Raw genomic sequence first — 19,443 nt, 5'->3', positions numbered from 1 at the left:
ACTCCTTATATATTATGTCTCTCTTTCAAACCTTGCAGCATTGGTGATTACATTAGCTTGTATCTAGCCTTATAATTAGCTCCAGATCTACTTATGCAAGTTCTCAAATAACTAGAGGAATGCTTTAGCTCTAGCCAAGCATAGGCTGTCTTTGGTAGCAATACAGAAAATAACGTGCTATTTTTTTTTCCAAATGGAAAAGGAGTTGTCCTCTTAGGTGGATTGATTTTCCTCCTGCTCTCTGAGCCAATTCTTGGATGAATAGATTTTTAGGAAATGTTCACAAAATTTGAGAATTGCAAGGAGAAGTAATTTTACTGTAGATACTGCAGCTAGGCAGACCTAATTATGTAAAAACAGTTCCCAAAGAATTGAAAGATCTGTATATGCTGAGGTTTAAATCCCAAGGGTTTTTTTCCCTTTTCTACCACCTTGTTGTAACCAACTGTTTGCAGTCTATTCGGTTGCTGAGAGCAGCACACACTGTGTTTTTTTGTGTCTCAATGCCAGTTCTTGCCCTTATTTGGTTAGATGCAGTGGTGGGATTCTACCAGTTCTAGGCGGTTCGGCCGAACTGTTTGTTCAATTGCTGGCTCGCCCTGCCCCTTGCCCCGCCCCTCCGCACCACTATTTATTGCCAATAAATAGTGGTGGGCGAGGGGCAGGCGAGCCAGCAATTTAACAAATGGTTTGGTGTTTTTTTGTAATTTTATTGGCCCGCAGAGCTTCAGCATAGGCTAATTAGCCTGTTGATTAGATCGGCCTCCCGACTCTCAGCTGATTTGCTCTCAACTGTTTTGCTCAGGGCTCTGCTGCTTGCTTGCAAAGAATGCTGGAGCAGATTTTTTTTCCCCCTTATCTATGCTGAAAAACGAAACTGAAAGTAAAGCAGGCTGTTGGCTTTGCTGTTTGCTACAACGTTGGAAAATTAGGCAGGCAGATTTCTTTTCTTTTTCCTCACCAAAAAAGGTAGGTGCAAACAATGGGAAATTTAGGGAAAAAGAGGAGAGTTTAAGATTTTAAAACACAAAAGAAAGAAAGCTCTATTTAACTAGGGAATTGTAATAATTGAGATACTATTAATTGTATATTGTGTTGAAAGCAGAAATGGTTAAGCTGTGGTTTGGAGGAATATATGGGGGAAATTATTTGGTTTATTATTATTGGTAAATATAATTAATTGATTTGTAAGAAATTGGATTGCATGGAAATAATTGGAATATTCATGTTCATATTGATTGATATACAAAAAAGATAGTTATATAACTAATTGATTTATATTAAAATGTTGAATTTGTATTAAACAACTGTAGTATTACATAATTAACCAATGTGAGGATGGATATAAAAACAGATGACAATGGGAAGGGGTATAATATAGAATAGAAGGGAAAAATTGAATTTGATTAAGATTAGAGATGAGGATGAATAGATAAGGAATAAATATGGCAAAAAGGAAATATCGAAATTGTAAATTTAATTGAAATGACTAAACACTTTAAATTTGTGAACCGGCCAAATATTCTGTTCAAAGAAAATAAATTGTATCTTTGTATGTGTGTTTCTAATTATTGCTATTTATTCATATTTGTTCTCTTTTATTCTTTAAAGTTTAACAATTCATTCTTTATCTTAATATCTTTATATTTGTTGGGGTTGCCTTTCTTCCATTTCATCTTTTTTACTGTACAGCAATCTTTCTCCTCAAACCTACCACCTCTCTCTTTTCTTTCCTTCTTACTTTCTTCCCCCCCTTTCTTCTCCCCCCTACTTCCTCTTCCTTTCTCCTTCTCCTCCTCTCTTCCTCCATCTCTTCCCCTCACTCCTACTCTAATTTCCCTTCCCTTCCTTCCTCCCTTCTCTTCCTTTCCTCTCTCTCCTTCTTTCTTCCATCTCTCTTCTCCTTCCTTCATCCCTCTCTATTGCTGTATCCTTTTGTGCATATGGATTACTCACAGGGCTGAAAAAGTTATTTTTGACTGGTCCTCGTACTTTTGACCACTCCTCGAACTTACGACTGTCCTCACATTTTACGTTTTGCGCCCTATCTTGTCACCATGGTGAAGAGAAGTAGTGGTGAAATGACTGACACAGTTAAGAATGCCGCAACGGGCATAAATGTGAGGAAGGTCATAAGTGCGAGGACCGGTCAAAAATGTGAGGACCAGTCAGAAATGACTTTTTTCAGCCCTCTGAATAGTCCCTATGTGCATAGGGACTAGTCAGAAGGCTGAAAAAGTTATTTTTGACTGGTCCTCACACTTTTGACCAGTCCTTGAACTTACGACTGTCCTCACATTTTACGTTTTGCGCCCTATCTTGTCACCGTGGTGAAGAGAAGTAGTGGTGAAATGACTGACACAGTTGTTAAGAATGCCGCAACGGGCATAAATGTGAGGATGGTCATAAGTGCGAGGACCAGTCAAAAATGACTTTTTTCAGCCCTCTGAGTAGTCCCTATGCACATAGCCATGCCCACCCAGTCACATGACCAGCTAGCCACGTCCACCCAGTCACATGACCACCAAGCCACACCCCAATTAAGCCACGCCCACAAAACCGGTTGTTAAAAAAATTGAATCCCACCACTGGTTAGATGTAACTCCACCTGCCCTTATGGATTCCTCTTAACTTCAGTCCTCCCGTTTGATTTTACTGGTGAAAGTAACTTTACAATGAATTCCTGCTCTCTCAGTTCTAAAGTCAATGAAACTACTGAGCCTTCCTGTCAATCAAATGATCACCTGGTAAAATGTGTTTTAATTAACATCGCCCCATTCTGTTCGCAAGCAAACTGCCATTTGTTTTTGGCTGGGGTTACATAACACCCTGAACAACGTATTAGTCAGCCATAATTTTGCCTAGCATGCCATACATCATGCAAATCAGAAAGCTGGCTGGAATAAACCATGGTTAATTACAGGCAAATCGATACAAGATCTGTTATGTGAATCTCAGTAATACCAGACTATGCCCCACAGCAGATTTTACAACCGTAATAAAAAAAAAATATAAAGCAGTACTAACACAAAATATTTTTTGGTTTTTTTTTAAAATCGAATAGAGCTTTGTCAGCACGCCACGATGCAAGCGTGGGCTGGGGGGGGGGAGTCTCGTTACTATGACACCAAGGGACGCTTTCGGCTTTCCTGTTCTCGCAAGAATTGGCAATCTCGCGAGAAGGGACGACTGGGCGTGACTTAATAACTCATGGCCCCACCCACTACAATCAAACTCACACACTTTTCATTTCAGTTCCTCTTTGCTCTTCTCCAAAACCCAAGGACACTTCGGCGTCGTATTGTACCGCAGTACTTGTGGTTTAATCAGTGACCCACATCGCCCGATTTCATAGTCGCAGCGAGCTGCTAACTGCCCACCAACGCTGTACGTTGCCTTGCGCATAAGCGTTTTCCTCAGCACAGAGAAGCATCCAGACTCTTAAAAAGTCCGTTCATGGAGATTCTCAGTCATCCAGGTCACGGTTGTCCCCAAAGGTGTTTTTTCAAAGAGAAAAAGAAAAACCAGAAAGTTCAGAGGCCTCTTGAAAGAGCACCTTTGGGACATCCAGACTCTTGTATTCTCCGGGGAAAAGGGTGCATAGGACTGAGGTCCAAATCGCCCAAACCTCAAAAAGCGTCTGTGAACGAATTGCCATTTGTACTTCGCGCTACAAAGCCGCTTGGTAGAGAACGGCGCCCTAGGAAAGTACACAGCTCCCGGGGCCTGACAAGCGAGCTGCTCTTGTATCCCCTTTTTTAAGCTTCTAGGTTTTCGTAGTTTCCCTTTCGCATTTTTAGCAATCTTCTCAATGCCTTTCCCCCCACTTCCCCATATTTCCAGCAATGCTAACGGCTGATGGCGCTCAGGTAGCGAAGGCAGCAGATGCCATCCAAAGCAACTAGAGTTCGGTTGCTTTGGCTGTCGACAGCCTTGCGAAAGGCTTGACTCTCTGCCACACCTAGCTAGTTGGCCAGGCGGAGGGCCTCTCCAGCGACCGAAGTAAATATCTCGCAATTTGGGGACATCAACGCGGGCTTTAAAAAAGCCCAAACCCAGCGTTTGTGGCTGGAAAGCAGCTCCATGACAAGACCCTCCCATCTCTGCTTCATTCGCCAAGGGTCGAGAATAAGCGTTTATTTCCCTTGGAGGCTCTGATTCGCTTCACTTGTGGCGGGGCTTCCTCGCGAAGCGAAGCGAACATGCCGCCGCCGCCGCACCTTCCGTTCGCGCAGCGGGCGGAGAATCCAGGTTGGGCGCTGAGGTCGCGTCGGCTGCCGCAAGGGTTGCCGGTCCATAGGCGGGCGGGCTGGCGGGCGGTCCGGGGCCCGGACGTAAGATGGCGGCGGCGTTGGCGGGGGGGAGGAGGAGGAGGAGGAGGGGAAGACGGAGGACGGGGGGGTGGCTCTTGTGGCTGTCGCGAGGCTCAGGCTGTGGAGGCGGCGGGCAGTTGTGCCCGGGCTCGCAGGACGGGTAGAGGGAAGAGAGCTCGGGGCTGGCAGGACCCGGGCTGGGGCCAGGCCGCCATGGGCTCTCAGGTGCTGCAGATCCTGCGCCAGGGTGTGTGGGCGGCTTTGAGCGGCGGCTGGTACCAAGACCCGCACCAGGGCGCCGGGGTCAACGCGTTGCACCTCTACCTGTGGCTCTTCCTGCTTGGCTTCCCTTTCACGTTATACATGGTGAGTGAAGGAGCCGGCCTGACCCATCCCCACCGGGAGAGAAAGGAGGGGAAGGGGCTTTTTTCGGGCTTTAGCCTCGCCTTCAGGTTGGGGGCTGTCGCCTTTGCCACTTGAGGAGTGTTCCCGGTCAGGTTGGGCTGGGGAGCCGCCTTGAGACCACCGCTCTCCCGCTGCTGCTTTTTCCTGTATTTTTTTTTTTTTTTTTTGAGGCGGAGGGCGATGCCGTCGGAAAAAGGGCCGTTGCCTCCTTGTTCAGGTCAAACGCTAAGCTAATAAACTTGGGGAGAAAAAGTCCCAACACCGACCTCCGCTTCTTAAAAACACAAATAGGAGAAGGTCCCAGTGGTGTGACCTCTCTCTCCTGTCGTTTGAAGCGGATGCATGGCTTTTTTTTTTTTGGCCTCCTCATACGCTATGGATTTTTTTTCCCCCCACAGGAAATGCTTTGTGTGGAAACCTAATGTTCCTTTTGCGTGTTAAAGCTGAATGGGTGGCAATCTTTACACGTGGGGTGTATTGATGAGATTGTCCTCCAAATCCAGGATTGGCTGCAGCTTGTCAACATATACAGTTGCTGAGCGTGTAGTTGTGAAGGACCAAGGATAAATAACTAAAGGCTTATGGACTCAGTCCGAAAGTACTGAAACAACAGCTGGGGAGGGAGGGAAATGTTGGTGCTAATATTCCACAATTGGATATGCATCCCTGTCTGTAGTGGGATAAATAATACTCTTTTTTATATAGTAGAAATCCTACAGCTGGAGGTGCAATTAAATAGTCATCAGGCACTCTTCCCAGTGCTCATTTTATTTTTTATCGATGTTGATGTATAATGTTAATTTAATAGTTATTGTCTTGATTGGAGGGATGACAGAAGTCCACATACTTGAGATCTGTTTGAATTACATGTTTCTGTGAAAACTTGAAGTCTTTGTATGTGTGTACAGAAAGCATACACTCTGGATGAAAGACTGCACAACTTTGATAGACTACAGCATATGTTTCTACTACAGTATGCTTTAAGCTACATACTACAGCTTATATTTCTACTACAGTATGCTTTAAGCTACATACATTTGTGTTCTGTGGATTAATGAATGAGCTGATGAAGAGAGGCAATGAGATTCTTTTTCTTGCTATAAACAAAATTTCTGTAACTTAAATCCAGCCAGGTCATGTTATGGGAAAGCTACAAAATATTTCTTAGAATCACTTTTTAAAGATTTTTTTTCTATGCATTTATTGTAATATCACTGATATTCTTGGCCTACTGAAATCTAGATATTGGTAGTCATCAACTGGTAATGGTTTAAACAATAATATAAATATTTTTGATAATTTGATTTCAGAAATGAATAATGAGCTGAAGAATTATGGAGCAGAATTGGGAAATGAACATGCTAAGTTCTATTGCTATCTCATTCCCCTTACTAAATTCAGTTCTGTCTAATGTAGGGGAAACTTTTTGTGTGAGTATGGTGTTGCCATGACAACCAGACATTATTGCACTTTATTCCTTGGAAATTCTAGTAAACATAAAATACCAGGGAAAAGCTGACTTGTGAAAGATTTATGTTGTTCATCAAATAAGACTCTAGAGAGAATTGTGCATGAGATTGCAACTAGAAGAATAAAATGAGGGGGGCATTTTACACAAACAGCTTGCAGTAGTCTCTTGAAATTTCTTCCTCTCCAATCTCTCTGGAGAGGGGGAGGAAGCAAGTGATTTCTGTAGATGAACTAATTTGCCTGACTTTTTTCCTGCTGCCAGTGTGATCACATTGCTTTCAATGTGTAAAAGAGCATTTCTGCACTTGTTTTCTTGAAATCCCTCTCCAGTCTCCACTCTACGATGGGAGGAGGGTGGCTTTGTGTAGTTGGGCCTTCCATTGTCAAGGTTTTTTTACATTTGGTCCTGGATGAGGTGGCATTGCCCCACACAGACCAGGTACACAGTCCGGGGATCCTCTTACACTTTATATCTGTGGTTAAGAGGGCTTTTGCACACTTTCAGGTTTTGTGCCAGTTGTGCCCATTCTGGACCAGGAGGCTCTGGTCATTATCACTCAATCCTTTGTGACTTCCTGTCATAATTACTGCAATGTGCTCTACATTGGGCTGCCCTTGAAGAGCAGTCAGAAGATTCAACTGCACAGAATGCAGTTGCATGGGTAGTAAATGGTGTCAGGTAGTTGGCATATGTAACACCTCTGCTTCTTGAGCTGCATTGGTTGCCAGTGTGTTTCCAGGTGCAATTCAAGATGCTGGTTGTCTCCTTTAAAGCCTTTCATGGCTTGAGACAAGGCTATATGAAGGACCATCTTCCCCCAGTTGTTTTTACCTGCCCAATCTAGTCCAGCAGAATGGGCGTGCTCTAAGTCCAGTTAGTCAAGGAATATTTGCTGGCAGTGACTAGGCGGCTTTTTTGCTATAATACCTATGCTCTGGAATTTTGTCATTTTAGAAATTGCATGGCCTTGATCTTGTTGACTTTTTGATAAGTCCATGGACTTATGTGATCTAGTTATGTGGCTGGGCTAGGGTCCAGAGTGTGTTATGGTTCCCATTTCCTGGTTATATTATCATTTTCAGATAATAATTTTCGTGGCTGCTGTATGTATTTAATTTTCTTTTGTATTATAGGTGTAATTTAATTGATTTTATAACTGTTTGCTGTTTGAAATGGGCAGCCATATAAATTGAATAAATAAAGGAAAACGAATCGCTTCTATTTTTCTATTCTTTGCTATTTCTTTAATTCAGGCAAATTGTTCCTTATATCAGGCTGGACAAATGAGGCAGTGAACTTTTTGACTCAGCACCTAAAGGTGATTGGCATCTGGATAGAGAGGAACAGATTTACACTGAATCTAGCAATAATGAGTGGCTGAGGATTATGAAGACCTTCTGAATCCAGAGATAGTTCATGTATAGGATGTGGGGTCATGATTCCCCATAATAGCAGCTTTGTAATCTGATGGTTCTCTTGGATTCTTGGGTTCAGCTTTAACAGCAACCATGGCCAGGAAACCTTTTATACAAACATATTTTGTCTCTCCATTGTGGTTTTCTCTGGATTAGAAGGCATTACACATAAGCACCAGTGTTCTTATCATTCCACAGTGGACTGAAATGAAGTGTCCTCAAATGAAGACTATCCAGAAGCTTAAACTGGTTCGAATATGCACTAGTATAGGTAGCAATGGATGCACCTATGGTTGTCCACAAAACACTTCTATTCTAGAAACTGTACAGGTAGTCCTTGACTTACGACCCCAATTTAGTCCTTTCTGTATTTCTTTCAAATATTAGGCCTCTATTATGGCATATATTTTGATTGATGAATGTAGGTTACCTATAACCTGGGGCCAAAGCTTGATTATAGAACTCTTTATCAAATAGTGCAAATTTTCTTTGCTTTTTGTAGAGAAATCCTATAATTTTCTAATTAAATTACAAAATGGATAAGGCTACCTATTGAGCATATAGCTTATTTATTTTCACTGATGTAGTCATTTCTCCTTTTTGAGAGAAAGTTAATAAATACTCCAGGAATGGTTTTACCATTACTTATATATTCATATCTAGCATTGTAGGTGTTGTATTAAGTAGGAGATTACATTGGAGAATCAAAGTCCTTTTAAATGCTGATCATGTATGCCTTGATCTTTTCTGTGTCAGAATAGCAGTTTCTATGTTGGAAGTCTGAAATGAGATTAGCACTGCCAACTGTTGTATTATACAGCCAATGTTCATTCTGAATCAAAAGAGCCTATATACAGATGTATAGTGACAGAAATGTTAAATTAATTTCTGATTTGGCTGTGTTAGATGCCAGGTGTATTATGCTCAGACATTATGTGCTCATTCCTCCCTTTTGCTGTTTTTGGCTGTTCATGTAGCCCAAAATAAGTGAGCATCAAAGAAGAAGATAACCAAATTAGCAACCTGGAGTATTTACAACAGAAATATTTAAAAAAGTATATCCAGGCTTTTTGGATGTGATTTTCTTTCACTATTGCATCAACAGTTTTGATTGTCTGCCACTTCCAAATACATTGAAAAACTTTTTAGCTTTGAAAAGGTACAATTTTGCACATGTATGTGAAGACATAAACTCACAACAAAGAAGAAAATGAATTGCCACATTAGAATTGTATTTGGATCTGGATAATTTTTTTCATATACTCCTGTTATAATGATGGAAGTTTTGCTGTGAATTTTGTGCATAAAATGGCAGCTTAGATCTTGCCTTTTTACTCAACATGTGAATACTATCTTCAACTGCCTTTTGGATGGAATATAAATTTTATTCAGAAATGGTAGCCCTTATTGCCCAATGAAGATTAAAATCTTGTCCGTTTCACGTAAGTTCTTGACTTGATATAACTGTACTGTATCACATATAGATAGGGAAAATTGAGTATGCTTTACAATCTGATGCAGGCAAGAAGGGAGTTGCAAGGAATGAGAGGAAATCATAGTCTAAATCTTGGAAAAAATAAAATGCTAAGAAGGTTAACAAAGAGAAACATCTATCAATGTAGCTTATTTTGTAGCTTGACATATAATGTAGGTTGACATGCAATGAAAAAATAGCCATTGCTGGGTCAGGTCAGTCTAAATCAATATTTTGTTTGCAACAAGTGCTTAGTCAGCTGCTTCTGGGTACCCATAAGCATAACACAATAGTAATGGTATAACTATTGTATGAGTCAATCCAGTTGAGTTAGGCAGACATAGAAAATAAATATTCAGATGTATAATATTTAGGGAAATTTTGCTCAGGAGCAGAGAGCTTCTGTTTATAAAGAACGGTAGAGGCAACTGTGGGTGGCTGACTGAAATTATGTTATGATTGAAAATGGTTGCCAATTGCTTTGTGAACAGTGGTGAATTTTTATAAGCCAATTAGAATTTTCTCTTGACATTTTTGGACTTTGCACTTTGATTCATTGGATAAAACTAGGGTTAGTTATGGTTATACATTTTGAAACTGCTATGATGTGCAGTTCTCTCGTTAAAGTCCCAAGTGGCATGTTTGGCATGAATTGCTTTTCACCAACTGTGGGTGGTATAGTATCTGCATATTCTTTCTAGCTAGAGGTAATCCTGCTGCAGATTGGTGCAGTATATTATTATACGTGAGGCTATATTTGAAGACATCTTGGAAACCTCTTTACCCAGTAAGACACTTAGGTTAATAACAAGAACTAATTTCTCTTACAGATCTTAAAATGGCCATTTATTTTGGAGTGTAATTTAAAGTGTTGATTTTGACCTTTAAAACTTTATAGAGCATATATGGCCATAAATTAACTTTTTTCTCCATATTAAACTATCAGATCTGTGGTCCATGCCAGAATGTTTTGCATAACATTTCTTTATTGCTAATATATGTCTTTCCTGTAGTCATTGAACTTTAAAAAATATTACCATCTAGATTTTTTTAAAATGTTGGTTTTGATTGGCTACTTTGGATTTTATTTTCCTAATTAACGTGCTCTTGTTTCTCAATTATGATTACAAATCTCATTTTTTCACAGAATATCATATATTATTTTTCTCTTTTAGGAATTACACATTTTTTTCTACTTAGCAATCTTTCTTGATGAAGGAATTGGCCTACTTAAATTTAGGAAAGTTTTGACAATTTAGACATTTATGCATTGTCCAGAAATCCCCCTGAGGTAAAAACTGTGATTATTTTGGATTACCCCAATCTTCCTAATTGTTTATATTCTTAATTGGATGAAGTAAAACATCCCTCTTTAGAGTTAATGCTGGTTGATTCTCCATACAATTATTTTCCTTTTGTTAATAATTCAAGCTGTGATGACATTGTACCTGGTTTCTTGGAATAAAATTATTCTGAAAATCTGCAAGTTCCTATTAGTTTCTTGGAGCACTACTTTAAAAAAGGCATTCAGGATAGGATATTTTAAGTTATTCTTGTCAAAATACAAACTCAATGTTATTTTTGAATTGGAATATACTGTCTGACAATTGATTCATGAACTTGTAATTAGTTAATTACCTCTCAGAATTTTCTTTCAGAATTTTGACCTAGGTGGAACTTTGCCTTGTTAATAAACATTGGGTTATAGTGCATATTTTTATCTAATTTTCTCTAACTGTCATTTTGAAATTGAAGTTCTCCTTTCTTAAGTTTTCTTTGGGTAAGGATTTAACAAATTTCCTAGTAGTAATCAAGCACTGATTACATGTTTGGATAATTTCATATTATTTAGCCCTCAATTTTTTTTCTTCTGCCTTATTAATCTTTTACATTTGTTCTTCTATGTTTTTTCTTATTTCAGAGTGCCTTCTTTAAAGACTTCTTGTTGTTTATCAAGAAAGGGTATTTGTTGTAAAAGGACTTCTTTTTTCCAAAGACTATTCCCTCCAAAAATATCAATAGTAGGCTGCCATTAGTTTGATTGAATATTTTGTTGCCTCTCTTTCCTATTCGTAAAGTTTATCAAAAATCTCTCCCTTTAGCCTCTCTGTGATAAAATTATGAGGCAATTTTTTCTTGTATATACATTGAATTTTACAATGTTCTTAATCATTGTTTGCTAATAAATCATAACAGATTTTTCACTAGAGATACATGAAGACTTACTTATCCTTTTAGTCAAGTTAATGGCTCTTCTAACTCAGTGCATAGTCCACAAGCATTCTTTAAGGACTTGTCATAAAGCATACATCTGAAGCAGAGTTGGGTGTCACATACTGTAACAACCGGTTTGCCCAGCAAGGGAAATGTGAGCATGCACGTGCGGCATCACAAAACACCATAATTTGCTCATGTGTGCCATCTGCGCATGCGTGTGGTGTCAAAAACACAGCGATATAGGACGGGATTGTGCCCCGGGTGGATGGATGGGCCCGCAGGTTGCAACTACCAGTTTGCCTGAACCAGTCCGAACCGGCAGCAGCCCACCACTGATCTGAAGGTTGTGGCCCTGAAGTGGCTTAAATAAGTATTTCTGATTTTAGGGTACTTATATTATTGTTGCTATTATTTTAAAAAAGAAATTCAGCTGGGAGAATGTTCAGCATGGTTTCTGCACCATCAGTTATGTTTATGAACATTCTAAGATGTGTTCATTAATATAACTGAAGGAGTTGCAGCATTAAGTAAGTAGATATCTGGGGAGTTGGGGCAATTGGGTACTGCAGTGTGTTTTCATTACCATGGTGCTTCAGGGTGAGCAAGTAAGCTTGAGCCAGTTTGACAAGGCACAATTTCTTCAAAAAGAAATTATAAGGTGTCACTCTTCCCAAAAAAGTGTTATGACAGAGTAAATTCTAAAATACATCAAATGATTAGTATGACAAATAAGTTAAATGATTAATTGCAAATATTAAAATACTAAATTTTACTCCAAGCTATCCTTTGTAAAATAAAAAGGTGGCCCTCACTCTAAATCTTAATAGGTATGTTCTGTTAAATTCTAGAAACAACTCAGTATGATGAGTACTTAATAGAATTGTCAGAATTACTCTTGTTCTTCAGAGTTCTGATTCCCTCAATATGTGCAGAAGAAATATAAATAGAAGCATCAATAAGGATTTTTTAAACTAGTTTTTAAAGCAGATAATGATGTTCCATTTTTTTTCACTTGCCCATTTACTTACCCATTAGGAAATACTGCAGAATATTAAGTTTGCAACCAAAAACATTTTATCTAAATTGCTATATGATAATTCCGGCATGTAAAAAATAAAAAACTCATCATTTTATACATTAGAGGTCAAGAATGGTGAAGAAAAAGCTAACAAATTCAGAACAGTAATTGCTGTTTGAGTAGAACAGTGATGGAGATTATATATAATATTAAACATACTCTTAAAATAGAATCATTTTTCAAAATATCTTTTAAATAAACTTTTCATTATTAATTGATACTAGATGAAGAGTGCAAATGCAGATAATTCAGCAGTTCACTAATATTTAATGCCCATATCTAATCTAACTTCCTTGCCAAGTAGGTACTATTTTTAAGTTAGAGCTTAAAGTACTCAGTGATTTAATTTACCACAATTTCTACTCTTAATAATACACATTAGAACCAGCCAGGGCTCTTAACAGCCATTATCAAAACAAGCTTGTCTATATCCTGTGATTGGCTGATAGGATGAAAATTAAATACTGTACCATTCTGTTGATCAAAGAATTGTAGGAGGCCAAAATAGTGCTCAATATTTCTCCAACTAGAGAGTTCATGAGTATTTCATAACCTGTGCTTTTATTTGTACATAAAGGTCTCTATCCTCTATTTGCCTTTAAGTCAGATAGATACTCTCCTTTGATTGAACACGTGGAATTCTTGTCTCAGGTAGTAGACTCATGACATTTACTTATTCACACATATAACATATTCATTCACACGCTAATAACTGTAGGTAAAATGTACTTTTTTCACTCAGGAATGGGTGGAGGTCCAGAGAGTAAAGATACAGACTTTTGGGCAGGATAGTTGGTGTATACTCAGTTATATCGTAGCAATTATTTATTAAATTGATTTGCCACCCATCTCAGTTTCAAGCTAGTCTAAGCAGCTTACAATGTCATAAAATATGCAAATACAAAGATAATTATAAATATAAAAACAGATAAATATATAAAAAGTTCAATACCCCCTGGCGCCCCCTCCCCCCCAAAAAAATCATGGGTTTGAAGTCTAGAGGTGGTGGTGCCTTCTCTATTATTGTACCAACCACCTCCAGCCAGCAGCTTGTACTTCAGGACTCCAAGCCAACCAGCATAGCCAAGTTTTAAGTCTTTCTTAGTTTGAGGCTAAAAGAGAGGTGGCAGAGCTCACCTCCTTCCAAAAGGCAGGGGCTCTTCTGGAACCCACCAGCCAAAATTGATGCAGACTGGATAGAAGCATGTATATGTTATATATGGGTTTGGTGGATATTATGCCCTTCAGATGTGTTGAACATCAGTTTGGGAGACATCTACCATAAAAACTGCATTGTTATTTTTTAATAGCCAGCTAGTGCTTTGGACTTTGCGGTTCCTTTACTTCCTTGCTGCATATACTGTAGCTGAATTGTGGTTTCCAGTAACTTAAAGCATGTTGCAAAGCTTTCACTTTCTCAATTTTCCCTTTCAATTATGTTTTAAATCACTCTCCAGTTTTGAGAATGACCTGTTTGAGGTTAGGCATGAATATGTAGACCTTTCTTAATAGTTCTCTATTTAAATAAGATTTGATGGCATAGTGCTCTGTTTCTATTCAGTAATAACAAAGATTATGTTGATTTAGGATTAGGATCCAAGGTCACCTCATTTCTGATCAGTTCCATAACCAGCATGGTACAGACTCTTAGACGATCACTACATTTCATCTATTTGGTTATCACTATATTTTCTGTGTGATTTGATGGCTGCATTTGTCCAGCCTGCATAAGAGTAACTAAAGCCACATATTAGTCAATTCTTTTTCCTTTCATTTTCCATCTCAGTATCATTTTTTAAAAACAATCTTTATCAATTAATACTCTTTTCCAGAGAAAACATAAACTCAAAACTTAGACATAGGTTGAAAACTTATGCTTCTTTCATGTATAATGTATATTTATATTGTTAACTATATTTTAATACTGCCTAAATTTGTTGTACATGACAAGTTGTGAATATTCAGATTCAAAGTGTATACAACTAAATGTTGAAAATAATTTCCCTAATTTCCTCTTGTATCCAATTCCTTTTCTTTTTCAAAAGGCTCTTCCTTCTTCCATGGTGATAGTAGCAATTTACTGCCCAGTGATAGCTGCTCTCTTCATTGTTCTGAAGATGATAAACTACCGTCTTCACAGAGCACTTGATGAAGGTGAGATTGTGGAGAGAAATGCCAGTGAGCAAATGGACAGGAGTGCAAAAGCAGAGCAGAATAACTCTTCTACCAAGAGAAGGGACAGTAATGGACCCAGGTAAGAAATCTTAAGTGTGGCCATTTTTGGTCACTATATTCTGGTAACTATTTATATTCTGAGATGATTTTTTTAAAGTTTTATTTTTCCCCCCTGACTTTATTATTTTTATAAATAACTCAAGATGGTAAACATAATGTTCCTCCTCCTATTTTCTTCACAACAACAACCTGAGTGAGGGAGTTGGGTTAAAAAAGAGTGACTGGCCCAAAGTCACCTAGCTGGCTTTCATGTCTAAGGCAGGACTATAACTCACAATCTCCTGGTTTCTAGTCTGATGCTTTAACCAGTGGACCTAAGTAACGATTCATTCCTTCTTGTAGGCAACAAGACTTGTTTTTTCATATTATGGCCTACCTGCCACTGTACTCATAGCTGCAGATTATCTATCTACCTGCTTTATTTGGAAGCCATTCTGTACAAAAGATAAGCAGATTGGTCCAGGTTCAGCCTAAAAGAGATTCAGACTTTTCCTTGAAACAAATTAGTACTAAAAGTTTCGCCCTCATTTTAATTTTCTGCCTGTAGGACATTATAGCCCCAATAACAACTTTTCTTATTCCCATGATTCAAGAAGATAGACAAGTTGGGTGAGAGAGAAACTGACACCCTTATTTACATACTGTGTCTCTTTTCATTATTCAGTGCTTATAGCAGTTGTTCCTTGCTTTTAGTTAGCCTCCAGAGCACAAAGCATGATCACTCGTGCTTGGTCAGCTCACATAAAGACTTATGCAATGTATTCTACATAAGGCTGCCCCTGGAGAGCATCAATAAACAACAGTTGTTGAAGAATGTGGCAACAAAGGCAATTATGAGCATTCCTCATTTTGCATATGTTACATCTTTGTTCTGCAACCTGTATTCATTTTTGGTAAACAAAGTGCTGGTTGTTGCCTAAAAAGCTCTTTATGACATGAGGCCAGGATATTTGAAGGACCACCTCTCAATGATTGTTTCTACCTGCTCTATTAGATCTGCTTGCAGGGACATGCTTTGGGTGCCATGTATCTTTACAATTGTTGTGCCTTTTCATTACCACTTGAGATTAGCTTGATCCCTTACCCTGCGGGCATTCCAGAAAGCATTTAAGACTTGTTGGCTTATGTGTGGAGATTGGTAGTTTGTGAGACTTGATTCATTATTTTTATTTCAGTGTTTTATTCTTGGCTGCTGTTTCTTATTTATTTATTTAATTGGTTTATTTATATTGATGAATTTTATATTTTGTTTGCTACCTAGATTCACTTTGGCAAGAGTGTGGCTATAAATTAAAATAAATAAATAAATTCCAATTTGTACAAACTGAAAATAGAACAGAATAAAAGAATTATAAAATATTTATATGGCTCTCCTTGCATTTCAATAAGTTCTTAAAAAGTGGCTCTGTCCCCAGGTCCTGATTTAAGGTGGGTGATGGGTCCTGTGTGGGTTCCCCTCCCCCCATAATCACTGATTTTTCCTTCTAATGAAGTTTTTGTTTTTATTGTGCATTTTATAAACTACTGAGTTATAGAAGATTGGGTTAGCCTTTAAACTTACTGTGCTGGCTTGTGTTCTTCAGAGTTCTTGTTCAGTTCGTTTTGTTCATCTATTCTGTTATAGATTCTCTATTCCAATTGTTGATAGTAGTAGAAAATAATACATGGAATTGTCCTTGATTATTGAGCTAAAATCATTATGTGTTATTGTGGGTTGAATTATGCTTATATTTGTGAGCTTCATAAGAATATATTCACTCTGAATCCATTATATAGGCCAGAGTCTAAAGAGTAGCACTTGAAAACCCAAGATTTTCAAACAGGTCCCTTCATTTTTCAGCATGCATGAGCAGGTACATATGGACTTTTGCCACAAAAAGTGCCTGTAGTGAGTGTGTGGGAAACTTTTTACTTTTTTATTCCTCTCAATCCCAGCAACTGATTTCCTGCTGAGGATGCAGAGGGAGATAGTAGCCCTAGGAACATTAATGCCTACTCAGAGGCTTCTTTGAAGTACCCATGAGATTTTGATCGGGATTCTAAGGCATGACAGTTAAGTGGGTACATAGCTGGCTCAAAAAATCCTATCATCAAGGATTCATCATCAACAGGAGAAAAGTATCAAACAGGGAGCCATATGGTTCAGTCTTCTGTTCTTATGTATTCATTAGTGCAGATGATAAAAAAATGTGTGGGATAGCTAATAACAAACAACAATCTTGATAGGTTAAAGAAATGAAGCAAAAGTAATGGAGTAAAATTGAATACAGAAAACAGCAAAGTTGTATATTTGAAAAGCAAAAATCAAATGCAGCAATATAGCACGGAGGTTGTCTGGCTTGGCTATAGTGAGATACAGTACTTGAGAAAAAGACTTTGAAATAGTAGTTGAATGCTACTGATAATGAGTCAGCAGGATGATCTGATTGCAAAAATAAAGACAAAATTTTAAAGGCTTTAAAGGTCATAAGCAATACCTTGAAGATGCTGAATGAGATCATCCGTCACTATGGACTGATATATCATAAATATGATGATGATACTTGCAGTGCTTGGAAACTGTTAGGAGCTGGATGGGAAGCAATGGAAGCAAGACCGAGTGGCTCTGGCTTTATTTTCTTTGGTCCATGGAAAATTGCTACCTTTTGTCTTGGATGGAATGGCATTGCCCCAAACAGACCCAATTCGTAATATGCCTTGGCCTGCATGATTTTTGCAGACCTGGGTGTGCATGTGTTACCTCTCCTGCAGAAGCTGCATTGGCTGCCGATTTATTTCCAGGTGCAATTTAGGGTGCTGTTTGTCACCTTTAAAGCCCTTCATGACTTGAGACCGAGTTATCTGAAGGACCATCTCTTGCCTGTTACATTTACTCAACCTACTAGAGCAGGGAGGCAAAAAATGCTGCGGGTCCCCTCCTCTAAGGAGATACATCTGGCAGGACCCAGAAGAAATGCCTTCTCCTTGATGGCTCCCTCCCTTTGGAATAAGGAGCCCTACAGAAATTAAACTTGCCCCCACTCTGACATTCTTTCGTAAGGCCTTGAAGATCTGGAGACCCCAGAGTGGGATAGAGCCCATCTTAACTTAACTTAACTTACTATGTGTTGTTCTTGAGTTTGCCATTTCTTCCCCAGAAGTGTCTATCCTCATCTTCCAATCCATCTTTTCTTAAGATTCAGCATGTAGGCTGAATAAATAAGGGAAGAGTTACACTCTTTTGCCCAGCTGGAGCAGTTTATTTTACCATGTTCTGCTGTACTGTGGTTTCGTGACTTGTACAGTATATATGGTTTTGATGAGAATATTTAGATGTTCTGGGATTCCTATTTTTCTGAGCATATTCAACAGCTTGACATGATTAACACCATTAAAGGCTTTTCTATATAATCAATGAAGCAAGTATCTTCTTTGGCTTTCTCAGTTATTCAGCAATAATATCTCAGGTTCCTTGATCTTTTCTAAAGCCAGCTTGAACATCTGACATCTCTTTTTCCAGGTAGAGCTCTAATCTACATTGGATGCTCCTCAGCATTATTTTGCTAGCAATTAAGACTATTGTATGATAGTTTGCTCTACTTTGGTATTTTTAATTTTTATTTATTTATTACATTTATATGCTGCCTTTCTCACTGATGAACAACTCTGAGTGGTTTACAACATCATAAACACAGGTAGACATCCCCTGATAATAAGCCCAATCGGGCTTTTGAGCGCGTGGCAATAAGGCCAAGCACTTATTTCAGGGTTCAAAAAAATATAAGACAGGATCTTATTTTTGGGGAAACACGGTGTGTGTGTGTGTATAAACACTAAACATTAAAAGTTAATAACAAAATAATAAGATGGGAATCAGTACACAAATGGGGTGGAACTGGGATCTTCTTCTAAGTCTATTAACCATCTACAGAGTAGGACACTATTGGGACCCCAAGCCAACCGGCAGAGCCAGGTTTTCAGGCCTTTTTCAGAAAGTCAAGAAGGTGATGGTGGATCTCACCTCAAACAGCACAATGTTCCAGAGTGAGAGAGCCACAACAGAAAAGGCTCTTCTCCTGTCTGTTGGCCACTGTATCATTCTTCAGTCTGGTTACAACTTTTACTGGTTCTTTTTCTGTTGATTTCCATATTTCTGTGTGTTATTTCACCAGTTCCTGTAGCCTTCCAACTTGGAGTGTTGATCTTACTTCATCTTCTAATACTAGAGGTTCTTGTAAGTAGGGAATATCTTCTAAGGTATCTCCACTGTACAGTGTTTCAGTGTACACCTTTTCTTTAGCATACCTTTTTAGAATTGTGTTAATCAGAGACCTTTTGCACTCTTGTGAGAAGAATAGTTTTTTGGATTCTGTCTTCTTGGGGGCATTTTTATGAATAATAACTTGGGTATAAAATACTGTAATAATATAAAGAAGCTTATTATTTCTTAGATATAGAAGAGATTGAACAACTCTTGATAATTTGCTAACTAAAGATTTGGGATTACAACATTGAATTTTGTGCAGTTTCAGTAGATGTACTGAGTATTAACAATACTGGCAATTGAAAAAACTTCAAATATATCCTTTGGTGTAACTTAATATAAATAACCAAAATAATACTTTAAACATTAAAATTTCTTACCTTTTAGCGATCCAGGTGGAGGGATTGAGATGTCAGAGTTTATTCGAGAAGCCACACCTCCTGTAGGATGCAGTTCCCGAAATTCTTTTGCTGGCCTAGATCTAAATAACCAGGTAAGAACTGTTCGGGGACACATGACTTTTTTTAGTTAAATTCAGCTGAAATATCAGCCAAATAACAGTACCCTTTAATGTTCATGATTATTTTATCAT

General features: G+C 38.4%; 1 protein-coding gene across 5 annotated transcripts in view; it reads left to right on the top strand.

Moving 5' to 3' along the window:
- The first annotated feature begins 4,288 nt into the window (after window positions 1-4,288).
- PCNX1 (pecanex 1) overlaps window positions 4,289-19,443 on the top strand; it is an 83,383-nt gene continuing 68,228 nt past the window's right edge. For 4 of the 5 annotated variants that reach the window (XM_034417686.2, XM_034417685.2, XM_034417683.3 and 1 more), the window contains exons 1-3: window positions 4,289-4,679; window positions 14,419-14,627; window positions 19,239-19,344. In XM_034417686.2, coding sequence (XP_034273577.2) covers window positions 4,527-4,679; window positions 14,419-14,627; window positions 19,239-19,344 — 468 coding nt within the window. In that variant the 5' untranslated portion in view covers window positions 4,289-4,526. The remainder of the gene's footprint in view (window positions 4,680-14,418; window positions 14,628-19,238; window positions 19,345-19,443) is intronic. The other variant, XM_034417682.3, reaches the window with a different exon arrangement.

Source organism: Pantherophis guttatus, chromosome 1, assembly GCF_059756535.1.
Source record: "Pantherophis guttatus breed Tessera chromosome 1, ASM5975653v1, whole genome shotgun sequence".
NCBI classification, from domain to species: domain Eukaryota; kingdom Metazoa; phylum Chordata; class Lepidosauria; order Squamata; family Colubridae; genus Pantherophis; species Pantherophis guttatus.
The sequence above is the reverse complement of the archived record's forward strand: the minus strand, read 5'-3'. Positions and strand labels throughout refer to the sequence as shown.